The sequence below is a fragment of the Cotesia typhae genome, unplaced genomic scaffold, assembly GCF_013202065.1.
Source record: "Cotesia typhae breed Kobodo isofemale line unplaced genomic scaffold, CoteBio_Ctyphae contig_4, whole genome shotgun sequence".
In the NCBI taxonomy this organism is placed as follows: domain Eukaryota; kingdom Metazoa; phylum Arthropoda; class Insecta; order Hymenoptera; family Braconidae; genus Cotesia; species Cotesia typhae.
In genome coordinates, this window is record NW_027423748.1 from 3,247,979 (window position 1) to 3,264,001 (window position 16,023).

The following is a 16,023-nucleotide window of genomic DNA, read 5'->3' on the forward strand; positions in this document are numbered from 1 at the left end:
ATGTTAGGTTTGCTGATCGGCTTCGTAATCTCTATGTATTTTTGTAGCAGATTCGCATAAATACCTGGAAGTCTTGAATCTATTGTTGAGACGTTGTAGGTTTCTGCGGCTAGTGTTTTGCCTTTTGTTGACAAGGACGTGTGCGGGTCGATAAGACGCTGGTTCTTCAAGTCAATCAACAGGTTATGATATGTAAGCAGGTCGGCTCCGATGATGGCTGTTTGAACGTCAGCGATGATGAAAGACCATTTGAAAGGTCTGCGTAGGTTTAGATCTAGCTCGACAGTTTTGGTTCCATAGGTGCTTATGGCTGAGGAGTTTGCAGCGAACAATGTGAGTGGACTTTTGTCAAGTCTGGAGCTTATGGAGCTTGCCGGAATGATGGAGACTATTGAACCGGAGTCAACTAAAAATTTTTGGTTGGTTTTTTTGTCGTGGATATGGAGATGAAGTTCCTGGGGCGGTAGTTTATTGTCGCTGTCGCCGACTGCCCCAACGTTCGACAGCAGTTTTAGTTTCCCGCGTTTTGGAGGGTAGTTGGGACGAACTTGCATGGCTGCACGCATTTTCTTGAGTCGTTCTCCCAGCGATTGTGATAATAACAGTACCCATTGGGGTTGGGTGTCAAAGCCCTTCCCCTGGACTGCGATCTGCCGTAGCCCTGGTCTGCTCTGGATTTTCGTTGGCTGAGGTTATTGATCAGCAGGAGCTGCTGCTGTAGCTGAAGTTGCATGTTGCTGATGTCCTGTTGAAGGCTTTTCATTGTAAGTTTAAGCTCTGTCATTTGTTGTTCGAGCTGAGACTGTCCTGTAGAGATAGCATGATCTCTGTTGTGGACGGCGTATACCGCGTTGTTGCCCATGCTGAGTACGAGGCGATCTGCCAGGTCCGCCAGGCCATTGAGGTCATTGATGTGAGGTGAGACCAGGAGATATGGACGAATCCAAGCTGGAAGACGCTCTTTCCAGAGCTGGTGTAATGCGTCGTCGTTGATTGAACCTCTTGCCAGTTCACGCATTTCTCGGAGAAGCTGTGAAGGTTTTTTGTCACCAAGTGTCATGTCTCTCAAGAGCTTAAGAAGCTGTGTCTGTCTAGAATCAGAGAAACGACTAAGTATAGCTGTCTTAATTCTAAGATACTTATCTTGAGACGGTGGTTTGCTGATAATGTCCCAGAGCTGATTTTGGATGTTGGGTTGAAGAGCCTTCAGTGTTTGGCTGTATCTCTGGTTGTCACTGGTGATGCGGTTTGCTAGGAAGTCTGCTTCGGCGATGGCAAACCACATTTCAGGTCTGTCCGAAGTGAATTGTGGCAGGTTGAGGTTGACAGCAAGTATATGTGAGGTGTCATCTGGTACAACTGGTAATGTTGGCTGTTGTTGGGTGCTCCTGGTGTTCCCATCGTTATTTCTGGCGTCGTTGCCATTGTTGGCACGAGTTTGTGTCACCAAGCCCGGGTTGAGTGGAGTCATTCTTTGGTCATCCGGTGTTGGATCAAATTCAAGGAGAGACCTATTGAGGTCGACTGATTTATCGGTATCGCTGAACATCGTGTCTTTTTTCGCGGGAGTTCGAAACATGGGTTAAAACTTCCCAGTTAGTTTTCGCGCTAATTGTGCTTGGTTATGGCTGCGGCGTGATAGCTGTTTTGCTGTTTAATTCCGAGATCACGTCGGGGTCACCATTTATGTAGCTGTTGAAAGGTACTACACTATAAATAAAGGTTGATCTCGGCAATTAAATAATTAAGTATATTTATTCACTTAGAGTACAGGTTGCGTAGTTTAAGAATTAGATTCCATTAACCAACAAGTTAGGCACAGTAGCTGGTAATAATAATCATAATAACTATAATAATACTTAAGATTGCTGCCACAGCTGTCGTACCGCGGAAGGCGGGAGTTGTTTTATGCATCTGTGTGTCAGTGTGTGTTTGTGTTGGTTTTAGTGTGATGCTTGCTTGCTCCGTGAGTTGGCGCTTATGGCACTTTGATTGCACTTCTGGTCGGTAGTGGCGTGGCCGAGCCGGTCGGACCGCCACAATGCTTCTAAAAATTTTCACTTGTAATTTTTATTAATTTTCATATGTGAAACTTTTTGATTAAATTTTTTTTTAATAATTCAATTGCTATAAAATTCCAAAAAAAATTTTAATATCTGTCAACTTCAGTATTATTCCCTTTACGTCTATTAACGAGAAAAATGTTTATAAAAGTAAATAGTAAAAATATGAGAGAGGGTTAAAAAATATGACACTGAAGTTAGCAGACATCTAAAAATTTTTTAATTTTTTTATTAAATAAATTACAACTAAAAAGATATTTCTAAAAAATTATACTTTTCAAGTTCTTTAAAGGTAAACATTTTTAACTTCCCGCTAAGAAAATTGAAAATTTTCAAAAATCGGGAAGTTATTGGTTTCACCCCGTTTTTCGAAAATCGAGTTCGCATCAGATCTTGACGTTTTGAGGTCCTAGAAAGCTTCCCTGACTATTCTCGCGATGATGTCCGCGCGCGTGTGTGTGTGTGTGTGTGTATGTATGTATGGATGTAACCCTTTTATTACTTTTGAACGGCTTGACCGATTTCATCGCGGTTGGTGCCATTCGAAAGGGCTTGACCAAACTTAGATTTTCTGAAAATTTGAACCGATTCGGACCAGTAGATTTTGAGAAATTGTAAAAAAACTACAAAAAAAAATTTTTTAAACGTAGTTTTTTTGGAATAACTTTTAAACGGCTTTACCGATAAATTCCAAAAACTAATCAGCTCTTAACATAAAAAAACTACGTCGATTGCCGCCAACCGCGTGGAAATCGGTTGATCCATTCAAAAGTTATCACGATTTGAAAATTCCAAAAATATTGATTTAATAAACTCCTATCAAACTTTTGAGCTCGGAGAGCTCAAAACTACACGAAAATTAGATTTTTGAGCTGGAAGAGCTCAAAAACATAATAAGTGTAATATCGAGCGCTTAATTACGAAAGTAGCGGGAAGTTGCAGGGATAGCCGTCAGGGTCAACCGTTTTCCTAATTTTTTTTTTTACTTATTTAATAGAAATTTTTTCAATAAAAAATGTCTAAAAATTTCGAAATGTCGGCTAACTTCATTTTCATTAAAAAATCTGGGAGGGTTTGGTCGGACAGTAGCGCACAAAATTATTAATTCGGGAAGGTTAGTCTGATTATTTGCGCATAAAAATTATTAATCCCAAAGGGTTATTCAGATATTCGCGTCATAAAATTTATTAATTTGAAATCTCAATTCGAATATTGAATTTAAAACTATTACCCAGTTCGCGCACCTATTATCTTTCTTTGCCCTCCGGGCGGAAAGTGACAACTTTCGTCCCACTGCACTAAAAAAAGTTGCCGCTTTCCGCCTTCGTCGGACAAAAAAATAGTATACAGCTCTTAGGAAGTAAAAAAGAAAACCTCAGATCACATGTTTTTCAGTAAAACACGGAAAAAGGAAAATATTATCAGTAATTGCATTTTTAGTTCAACTATACACATAATTAAACGATAATTTATGTGAATAGTTCGTGCCGATAGGGATCGACAATGCATATAAAAACCCCATCACAGACAATGAGAGTGCCAGTAAAATGTTCAACTTCAAGAAGGTTTCTTCGGTTGTTAAAAGTTATTAAGAGGGTTCTCTTTTCCTATTTGGACAATAGAGAATATTGATTAAATACAGTAATTAATTCGATTGCCAAAATTCACTTTTTTATCCACCCGGTCAATGAATAAAAAGATTTATTTATTAATAATCATACGTACTAGGTAAACAGAGAACCCATTGCCATAACTCTCCTTTTCCTCTGCCTTAAACCTATTGATTAGAATGTACACTAGTTCACTAGACAGACAATTTATATTCCCCCATCGTCCAATATGAACAAGTATACGTTCATCTCAAATAACTTAAACTAAATCAAACGCAAAACCTTAAAATAAAATATATTAAATTAGTTGTCAAATCAAAAAGATAAATTAGGTGACACCCATGGTATCATTGACAACTTAAACAAAGAAACAAATATGTCATATGTATCACTAGCCTAGCCATACTAGTTACCTCAGAAGATTAGACATGTATGTAACATCTCGTGATACAATTAAGAGTAACCATACTCTAGGTTCAACTGACGTTACTCTTAAGACATAATAAACAGACAAACATAAACATATATGTAATTACAAACATATATACAAAACGTGTTTGGAAACGTTATATAATATACCGCTAGCCTAGCCATACTAGTCACTCTAATTAATCAAATAATCTAAGTATTCATGTATGTAACATCTCGTGGTATATATAATAAGAGCAACCGTACTCTGGGTTTAACTGGCGTCACTCTTATAAAACAACTTAAAACTAAAGCCACGTGTTTGGAAACGTGGCGACTAAGATCAACAAGCTAACGACACCCGTAAGATTTCCGACAATTACACCGACGTCATGCCCAGTTCAAACCATATTTAGCCTCGAAAGACTCTCTAGAGTAAATGCCATACGTAAGCATATCGCACTCTCTAACCCCGGCCAAAGTGAGACGTAACCAACTAGTGGTAACATCAAAACTTCTTTTGGAGTCGTTGATGTTCGCAGGCAAAACGCCTTCCTTTTCGTTAAACCTATCAGGCATATCTATGGCGGCAAATATCTTATCCAATTTAACAATAAGTATAGGATTATCTAAATCAATATATAATCCGTCGTTTGGAAATCTAGAAGTCATCGAGAATGGAGCGCACAATATGATGCTGTCGAAATCACATCTGTAGTCGTCTCTAGATGCCTTCACGAAGAACTGAATCCTACTCGAAACCAGCCTCCAGAATTCATCGTAACGAGCAAATCTGTGTCTCGACATCATCCCCATGTAAGCTGGGTATGGATAGTATCTACCCGCCATTATTTCACGATTGACTCCCGGACTCTTAAATACCTTATTGCTATCTAAAGAAGAAGTCGTAGCGTCGGAGTCGTATTCTCTTTTAGTGTCAAAATAATCACTTTTTGCTACAGGCAATTTGCTAGTCAACTTGTTTTCACCAGTCATAATTAAATTTTATACCCTTAAAAACTAACCTAACCTAATTTCACAGCAGCTTCAACAGCAGCAACATTTAATGACTACGTATACAACAAAACAAACGCAAGCCAAAACACCAAAACCGAAAGACGCAATGGAAACGACACTCCAACTCACTACAGGTATGGAATTGTAGTACATACAATCCTCATTTATGCAATACTTAAGTGAGTTAGTATCTATATCCACTTTGACCTTTCCAGATGCTAGAGCTCTAGTCACATCGTTTTCTCTATCAGTCCACCACGCCTCTTGTTCAGGAGTATTATACCAGCAGTTATCTCCATATCTGGGACCACCAAATACACAAGCTATTATGTGGCGTTTGGGTTTCTTTTCAATGGTACAAGAACTTCCTTCTAAGCGCGTCCACTTATGAGTGCATTGATGGCACAAGCACTTCACCACTCCTACGAACCTTCCTTCATCAAAAGTGCCAGACAAGCACGTCATGTTTAGAAAATTATCGATATAAATCGATTCATAACATGGCGTGACAGATCTAATCGTCGTTGAACGTACGTTTTGGCATATCATAAGACCGCCAAATGTTTGACATTCTTTCACGTAAGACAGCCCAGTCGTAGTGTTAATCTCTGATGTTGTTGGACAAATAGTGACGGAGCCGATGTTATAGCATCCGTTATCAGTGAGTGTGCCCTTTAAGATGGGTTCTGGAACCCATTGCCTGTTAATTAAATAAGCGATGAAAATATAATAATTAAGCATAGAATACTCATAACGTTGATGGGCCGAAGCATAATAAGCTATTCATGATATTATCAACGAACATAAACAGAGAAATAAAATAATAAATCTTTTAAGTTAATTCCCGGTTTGGGAGGGATAACTGAAATTATAAACGGACAAGTTAGTCAGACGTACGGTTTTCAGTTGACAAAAATTCGCGAACGTTTGCACATCCTATAAACTTTTCTTTACCTTATTCTCAACATTTAAATAAAAATTAAACGAGTTACATTACGTTTAATAAAAGTTGCTATAATCAAAAATCTATCGTAACCAGTCAATTATTTATCAGTGTAATTGAATATGTTTATATAAGTTAATAAAATACCAAATCAATAAAAAGGTAACAATTGATAAAGTTATTTTCATTTTAATAAATCCAGACTTAAGTTGATAATTTAATTTCTCGATCATTGTCCTCGAATAAAGAATTCATATATCTTTTTCCTATCTTTTTTTATCATCCATACAGTGTATCATTGTTCGTTCGTGCCTGATCTAACTCAAGTAAAAGCCTAATTTTCCATTTATTTTTCTTTCTCCTATAAAATCTAATTATTTACCATTCGTTCAAATTCGCGTACCATCGATATTCGATTACCTCCAGGCGCGGTTCTCGCCTTTTGAGACATATAATCTTCAGTGATTAGTCTCAAATTTAAAGAACTGTCATTAAGTTGCGTTATTAACACCCGGACGTACCATTGCCGTTGGTCCATTTTCTTATGGTTATAAGCTACTTAAAAATGATTTTTAATCATTTTGATCCCATATTGTTAAAAAATTGTTATAAACAAATACGTTGTTTATAAGATAATCAAAAAAATTTTTTTAATACTATAATCTTTGATAAAAATTATAATTTAAAAAAAAACCGTTTCATTAAAAAATTTTTTTTATTGCTTAAAAACGCATTTGTTAATTAACAATTTTTTTTACCACTTGTTATCAAAATTAAGGAATCATTTTTTTTTAATCATTATTCATCTTGCTCTTCGATGTCTGAAAAAATTTTTTTATATTTATTCAAATTTTAATTGTTGATGTAATAAACAATTTACTATAAGCAATAAAATTTGCTATTCATATTATTTTGCTCTAAAAAATACAATAAAAACGGCCCAGTATCAGTTTTTGGAAAAAAATTGATTTTTCGATTCTTTACTTAATTTCAAGTACTCTCGTATATACAAACTTACCTTTCGCGTAAGGCTTTTTTTTTTCGTCTAAACTACTCAACAAATTTATAACCAAACTAAAGCTCTAACTTAATTATTTATACAATTTTTTTGAAGTTATTTGAAAAAATTAAAGGAAAAAAATTTTTTTTTGCTTCTAAATTCGAAATATATCATTAACTATCTCTGATTAAAATTATTGATTGAATAAAATTGAATTGGATATGACTTCAATTATTTTCAACAAGTCCTACTTCACGATTGATTCAGCTCAGGCAAAAATGAATTTTTCTGAATAGATAAATAATTTAAAGATTTTAAACTTTTTTAAGTTTAAAAAAAAAATTAAGAAAAATTCAAATATTTGATTGTGTTCAATGGATTTGAATAGATAAATAGTTCATAAATCTGAATATAATGCGGAATTAAAAAAAGTAGGAAAAAATAAATGGTTTAAATTGTTATCAATGAATAAATGAGCCTTGATATCCAGTTGTACTGTAAATATAAAATCCGAACAAAAACAGTTTCACTGTAAAAAAATCGTGCCAAGTCCACGTTCATAAGACTATTAAGAAAAAAAAATTTTATTTCTTTACAAAAAGATATAAAATAAAAAATTAAAAAATCCAAGTAACCGATATGGTTGTATATGATTTTCGAAAATTAAAAAAAATTTTTTGTAAATTTAAAAATTAAAAGAAACAATTTTGGAACGTATTTAGTGTGCGTAGTTACGAAATATTTCACTTTTTATGAAATTCCTAAATTGTATCTACTAGGACACTTAAAAAAAAATTGAAGTACACAATAACGCACACCAAGTACGTTCCAAAATTGTTTCTTTTAATTTTTAAATTTACAAAAATTTTTTTTTAATTTTCGAAAATCATATACAACCATATCGGTTACTTGGATTTTTTAATTTTTTATTTTATATCTTTTTGTAAAGAAATAAAATTTTTTTTTCTTAATAGTCTTATGAACGTGGACTTGGCACGATTTTTTTACAGTGAAACTGTTTTTGTTCGGATTTCAGTTTTTTTTGTAATTATAATAAAAATTGACAATTTTAATTTAATACATTTCCGGTGGCAAACTATCCCCTTTAAGCTATAGTTCATGTAAAAGTTATTCTTGCGCCGCCTGGCGTGTGTAATTGCAAGCTGTCAAATATCTTTTTTTCACTGTAGTTTCCCATCTATTATAAGATTAGCATGCATCGTTATATTATTTAGTCTCTGGCCGTCCGCTTTTTACATAAGAAAAAAGTTAAAATCTAAAAATCTGGGTCGCTATAGTTTGTGCTGATTATTTTTAATAATTTTAAATAGAAATTATAAAGATAATTGATAATAATCAAGTAATACGCGTAATAAAAAGCATGAACTACTATTATAAAATATCATATAAAAAAAAATCAAATTAAATTTGAAAAAAAACTTGTAACCTCAAAAAACGATTCTGCTTACGGTATATACACACTCGGTAGTCTGACTTGAGAACGGAACTTGGCGCCAGATTCTACCGAATCTGTTGATTATTGGAATTTATTTGGATTTTTGAATGTTTTTGAATTGTTTTCTATGCATAAATGCAATCTTACATCCGATCATACTGTGAATAAAAATTTATTAAAATTTACTCGTAATTTTGAATCCACACGCTATCTGCTGGAATTAATTGATACCTAACATATTTTAGTTTACGAATTTACAGTTAGAATCTTTGAGTGTTCTTAGTTTCTAATAGGTGGCATGTGGTTAGAAAATTCTTTCCTACCTAGAAAGTTGACTTTAATATTTGATAGTCCAAATTAAATACCGATTGGATTTACTCTTTGAGTAATATCTGTTTCCAACAGCAAGTGCACTTCATTTGCTGTTGATGTTTTGACTTGCTCAACTATGAGTGATTCGATGCCCATCAAAGTATTTTCGTGATGAAAATATTATTTAAAAAAAATTTTTTTAAAACATGCATTAATTCTTTTTTATAGTTTTATTTAATTCTGATAAGTAATTTTTTTGAAAAGAAATATTTTCTTCTTTTCCTGTAAAACTGAACAAGTCTTATCAAGTCTTAATAACTCTTTGAGAAATTCCGAAATTGCAGGGAAAATTTGACTTTTGAAGAGTATTGCAGAGTTTTGAAGACTTATTAAGTCTTTCCTTCACTTAGTTAGGGATGTGAAGAATTTCGAAAAGTCTTATTCAGAGTTATAAAGACTTGTCAAGAGTTTTTTCAGAGAATTATTTCCACAAGGGTAGTAAGTAAGAACATTTATATATTTACTCATAATATAGGAATTAAGTAATCAACAAAACTACCACTGTAAACATTTTGTATGAAACAATTATCTTCTTTTTTAATATATTGGGTTAAAAGAGAATCATTATTAATTATTTTTCAAACTAAACCTGGTTGTATTAAAATTAGAGAAGGTCAAGTGCATTTTAGATTAGACAAACTTCTCTCGAGAGGTGATTACCGCCTGCTGCTTACTTTCATAATTTAAGTCCCCGAGTCAATATCTATTGCCACGCTTCTAACTCACTATTACATTCGTATAGTAAAAGGGACAGCAATAAAGTATCTATATCTTTATCGCTCGAGATATTCAGGTACACGGTAATAAAAGAAGGTAAACACTTCTTTTGTTATCTTTAAAACAACAATTACATAATAAAGATTAACTGTCGATCGTGACAGTTAACCCAAAATTTGGTGACAGCGGTGGGATACACTGGTGATCGTCACTCTAAATCGCACTTTTGCACTACGAGCTCTGCTCTTGAAAAAACCAGGTTACTAACTACTGCACTTTTATCAGAACTCTTTCCTGTTGGGAAATTGCGCCTTAAATTTGGCTGCATTTTTGATCAAGGAATTGTAAATTATATTCGGTAATAGCGCCTTAAATTTGGTCGCATTTTTGATCGATTTGCAGTTTCTTGAGTAAGAGGGAGTTTCGAATGAAACGTGGTAAACGTGCAGGTAGAAAAATTCAACAGATAAAGTTTCTAAGAGAATTAATAAACAACCATTTACTTAATTTTTCTCAAAACATCTCTTCCAATACAAATAATATAAATCTATTACAAAATATAGAAAAACCTTCTGAAATTCATCTAAATAATACTAACTAGACAAAATAAATTATCACCTTGTTTACCGACTTAACATCTTAATAAAATGGATGCCGAGGTAGAAAGACAGTTTCAGAACATGACACGACATGCCGAAATCACTGATAGAATGATTACTTCTCTTGGTGAAAGTATGGCCTTACAACAAGCTCTACTTCAGGTACCCATTTTTGACGGTAAAAATATGCCCCTAAAGACCTTCTTACAGGAAGTCGAAAACAGACATAATTTAATTCCCGAAGGACTTAATGCCGCCTACTTTAATGGCGTTCTAAACTTCGCGAAATAGCTCGTGATGCTATAACTGATTAAGTAGTGAACTCAATGGAAACACTTAAAAGTGCTTTAAGTGAATATTTTGCTTTAAAAAAATCATACCCTCAGTATTGTGCTGACATACAATCTATTCGATTTCGTGATAAAGAATCTGTACTGAGCTACTATCACAGAATCAAAACGATTAGAGCAAATGCTATAGCATCATTGCGAGAATATTTTGTAGAAGACGGAGAAGTAACCACAATGACAAAATTACTTGACGGACTTGCATTAGAATCTTTCAAACGCGGCCTACCCGATGACTTAGTTTATAGTGTAAGTATCCAAAATCCAACAAATCTCGATGACGCATACAAAATCGCGTTAAGATTAGAGGAAGATTTAAAAAGTAATTCAACACGGAATTCTAATTACTTGGCATATACTCAACTTGACCAAGATGTAGATCCTGCTAGAAGAACTAGGACTATTAGTTTCCAAGACGAAGAGCGCTGAGGACAAATTCCTTTTCGCTTAAATCGAAACTCACGATCTCCGAGTCCTGCATATAGGCAAACAAACAGGGATAATTCGGGAGAACATCAAAGAAATTGAGATCGAAGTATGTCACCCTACCGATCTCCTCCAAATTACTACCCCTATCTACCACCCCCAGGATATTTACCTCCTATGCATTATATGCCATATCAATTCTCCCCTCCACTTCCATATTCACATCAAATGTCATATCCTAATTCTTATCACCCTGGAAATCAAAATAATTATAATCCTAATCAACAACCAATAAATCAAAATTATTCAGGGAATAACTACAATCGTGGCGGTTATTCACAAAATAATAACCAACATAATTCACTACGACCAAACTCACCATCTTTAAACTCCAACGTGGCTCAGCAGAACGATGTGACACTGAGCACCGGAGACAACCCCGAAACGCGTCCAGCAACGATCAAATTCCTAACAATCGACAATTCATCATGTGCAACAAAATCCAAGGGAAAGGACCAGTAGTAACTTTAAAGGCCAGAGAGTTAAAATACGGTAGAGATCGATTTTTAGTCGATACTGGAGCTGAAATAAATCTCATAAGACAAGATGCCCTTGCACCCCGCACTGTTATAAATAGATATAATTCAGTATCAATAAAAGGTATTACCACGGAAAAATTCGTTACAACAGGATGAATTACAAATAATTGAATGGACAAATGTGACCGAACAAATTTGTAGAATCAAAAAACTATTAAAAACTCCTCCGAAAACTTGACATAAAAAATTGACTACTTAAAAATATATAAAATCAAAAAGCAATAATTCTTATCAAGACCTTTCTGGTGATATCAAATTAAACTATAAAAATTTCTTTAAAAATAATAATGAGCTCGCCTCAAAATTTTCCTTTCTCTCTCAATTATTTAAATCATAAATAACTACCGCTAAAAAATATCAAACCCAATTTACGACATAAAAAATGAATTTTTCAAATTTCTTCACAATTTTCAGTTTAATTTCTAGAGAGACCTCGCGTTTGAGGGTATTGGCGCTCCAGAGCCAATACAAAACCTCATAAAGAGCTTCTATACTGGGTGCACGACGAAAGTTCGCACCAGTGAAGGCTTCACAGCCTCCATACCTCTAATGAAAGGCACGAAACAAGGTTGTCCGGCAAGTCCCATTGCCTTCAACATTGGCACCGATTCGGTTCTGAGATCAGTCGAGGATCGGAACCGGGGCTACAGGCTGAATGGCAAGAGGATTGCGTCATGTGCGTATGCGGATGACTATTGTTTCACTGCCTCTTCAGAGGAGGATATGGAGCAGCTACTCCTCACCGCGAGCGTTGCTGCCCAACGGGTTGGAATCAGATTCAACCCGTCCAAATGCGTCACACTGCATATCAGTGGCAAGGGCAGCAAGCGCTGTGTAAAAAATACTAAGTTTACCATCAGCGGTGAGGAAATGAAGTCGCTGGGAGAGGGAGAGACCTGCGAATATCTGGGTGTTCCAATGGGGTTCAAGATCGACCAAAATCCCATTGACACTCTCACCAGCATGATGGCGGATGCTGAAGCCATCGACGAGTCCCTCCTGGCACCGTGGCAGAAGATAGACGCGCTGCGTACTTTCATTATGCCACGGATGGATTATATCCTGCGGGGAGGACAAGTCGAAAAAACACCCTTGACCACGATAGATAAGGGAAAGAGGAGGATAATGAAGAGCTGGTTACACCTCCCACAGCGTGCAAGTGCCGAGATGGTATATGCACAGCCGTGGAGAGGTGGATGTGGTATCATCCCACTTGCGGACCTAGTAGACATCTTAGTCATCGCTCAGGCCTTCAGGATGCTTTCCTGCAAGGATGCTGATGTGGCTGAGATTGCGAAGTCCTCACTAGAGCAAGTGGTCCAGAGAAAAACTGTTCACTGTCCTACGACGCAAGAAATTGCAGAGTTCCTTTCGGGTTCACTGGATGGGCCCTTTTCAGGGAACAAAAATGGTGACCCGAATGGCGGGCCCACCCGAAAGGCGGGCGGCCGCTCGGGCGCGGATTGAAGTCGCGGATACGCGTCACCCGTCTGCCAATTGCGGGTACAGACACCGAGTCCTACATACTATAACAAAAATGAAATAACAAATTAAAAATAAAACTACTGCTCCCCTATTCCAAAACATAAATTAAACAACGACATAAATCTTAATTACTATAATATTTGAAAATAATGACTTCGTCAGCCTGAAAGAGATTAAGACTGATGCGTAATTGCGCAAAAACTGACTGTGATACTATGTATCACTAATACAATTTTACTTATTTACACTTATAATACACTATATACATATCTATTTATTTATTTACAAATTATTTACACTATATATATACATCTATTTAACTGTGATATTATACAAATCAACTAAGTGTCTTCGAGCCGGCCAGAGACTATAAATGTCAAACAGTTGAAATACGATGAAACAAGGGGAAATTAAAATGCACGATTCTCACCACGGGTAACACTGCAGTCATCGAGATAGAATAAAAGTATAACTTTGAGCAAAGAGGCGATCCCAAGTCGAATACGCGAAGCCTGTTCGACTAAAAGTAAATAGGTCAAGAGAGGGGGGTATGCCAGTTTAAACTTGTTCCAGCAGCATTAGCATATTGAAAACACAAAAAAATCATTTAATACAGCAAAAATGAATATGTAGCGTTTAGCTTCTCATACCTCACGAGTCCTTCAAATGACATTGCGAATAGCAAACTTTAATATTCCCGGATTCCTAGAAACCCATACCAAATGGGAGCAGTCATCGAAGACAACGGACTGGAGTGCGTATAAAAACCCTAGCCCGGACAATAGAAGTGAGCAGTATTAGAATAAAATTCGTGAGGGCCAGTTCGGACAGTAGTAGTAATAAAATTAAATTCGCGAGCACGATAGAAATAATAATCTTAAAATCACGTGATAGAAATATTAATAGAATTTTCGACTCCACGACGGTTAGATCAACAATACAATTAATGTAATTTCGTTAAATTCGATTGAGTAGTCCATAAAATCGTAAATTAAATAATTTATTAATTTGTTGGAAGAAATAGAAAACAATTCAATTTTTCAAGTATGTTTAAATTTGTTTGAATTATTCATAAAATCGTGGAACTGAAAATTCATATTCTCTCATTAATCAAAGTAATTAGAACAATAAAATTTTAATCATTTTTCAGTAGATAGATATTTATTTCAATGTATAGCAGTGAAAACTGCCCTGTACACTTTTTCTTAACAACATACATTAATAACTATATAAAACCATCTTTTACTATATTTACGTGACTAGTAATCTGCAAAAAATCATTTTTCAGTAATTTTCAATTTTACTAGTAAATGTTGAGAAAGATTCAATTTTTTTTTTGTTTGAATTGTTTTGAATATTTTTCAATTCGATTCTCGGAATTCAAAGCAATTGAAATTAAAGAAGTCTGAATTTTTTTGAATAGTTTCTTATTTGGCTTATAATTACTGAAAAAAATTCAATTCTCGAATGTTTTAATTTCAGTCAATATTTTTCTATTTTATGTAAAAAATTAAAATCAACTCAAACTTTTTTCAATTGTTTTCAATCAATAATTTTAATCAGAGATATAACAGATACGACAAAAGTTACTTGTATATTTTTCATTCTGCATTAGTTAATGTACAAACTGAACTCCTAGCTCAGGTTACCTCAGGGAGATTGTAACAATAGATGATCTAAAAGACGTATTAAAATAATATTTTTCGAAAAAGGCATCGTCTCCACAATATTGCTTTAATATTCAAGCGGTTAGACTTAATCAAAATGGATGCTTAGTCTATCCCCTCCTCAACAATTTCCTCACTTACCGATGCTGGAATATTTTCCGGGTATATTCGTCAAAAAAATACTCTTCATCTAAGTGAAACTAATTAATTATTTAATTAAAAATCCATCGTCTCAAACCATACGTTTGTGACAAGTATATATACAACTACTACAATTCAAACTTTATTAATTAATTTAAAAATTAAAATATTGTCTAACAATTTGTCACCAGCCTTTTTTTTTTATTTTTAAGTTGTTAAAAATTATTTTTTACTTTTTAGTTAGATTTTCTATTAAAGTGTGTTTTATCGTTACTTAACTGGTTTTTATTTTAATTTTATAATTTACTTAACTTGAGTTAATGAAATCAATAGACTACTTTCTTATAAATTACTTTTTATAATGCTTTCATATACGTATAGAAAATCAAGTACAATTTTAAATGAATAATTTCACACAACACATGTGTGTGGGAATTTTAAAAATATCGAAATGTAATAATCACTGTGGTGTGTACATATAAGGAAAAAGAATGCATAGTAGGTAGAAAAAACATGTGCGGGTCAAATAACAAAAGCTGGCGCAGATGAAGCAGCAACTTTAGATGCGGTGCAACGTTGCCAGATTATTGGAAAAAAAAAAGTTAGGATTTAAAAAAACTTACTTGCATAGAATACAAGTATTAAAAATTTATAAAATTATTTTATGGAATTCTTAAGTTTTCATTTTTTTTTTTTTTTTTATTTTAACCACTGATCTAATCTAATTTTTATCAAGTGTATAAGTTTTAGTTTACATGATTTTCATGCAATTCAACTATCTACAAACATTTTCTCAAATGAGAACCGTACAATAACCATCGATAAAATTACATCATTAGTCATCAACTCATTAGTAACATTTGTGATTTAATCTATTTTTACGTTATTTATATTTTCGATCAGATATAAAAATTCTACGAAGAGTTAATTTGTAGAAGCCAATCATTGTTATGCTTCTTCTATTTATTTGAATGAGTGCATATCGAATTTCTTTATTAAATGTTACAAACATTGAGTATTAAAATTACACGATATCTCGGCAACGGCGTATGTGTAACAAAAAAACCGAAATGTTTTAAATTCGGTATGACAATGGCTATATAATAGACTATTGACATTAATTTGAAAAAATTATTGTCAATTTTAAGTAACAGAAACTAAAAAAATCGAAAC

At 34.2% G+C, this 16,023-nt stretch overlaps 1 protein-coding gene across 1 annotated transcript; it reads right to left on the minus strand.

The window, feature by feature from the left end:
* Window positions 1-511: 511 nt before the first annotated feature.
* Window positions 512-1,549, minus strand: LOC141527611 (uncharacterized). Its single transcript, XM_074243178.1, has one exon. It carries the CDS (start codon window positions 1,547-1,549, stop codon window positions 512-514), a length of 1,038 nt encoding a protein of 345 aa, XP_074099279.1.
* Window positions 1,550-16,023: the final 14,474 nt, after the last annotated feature.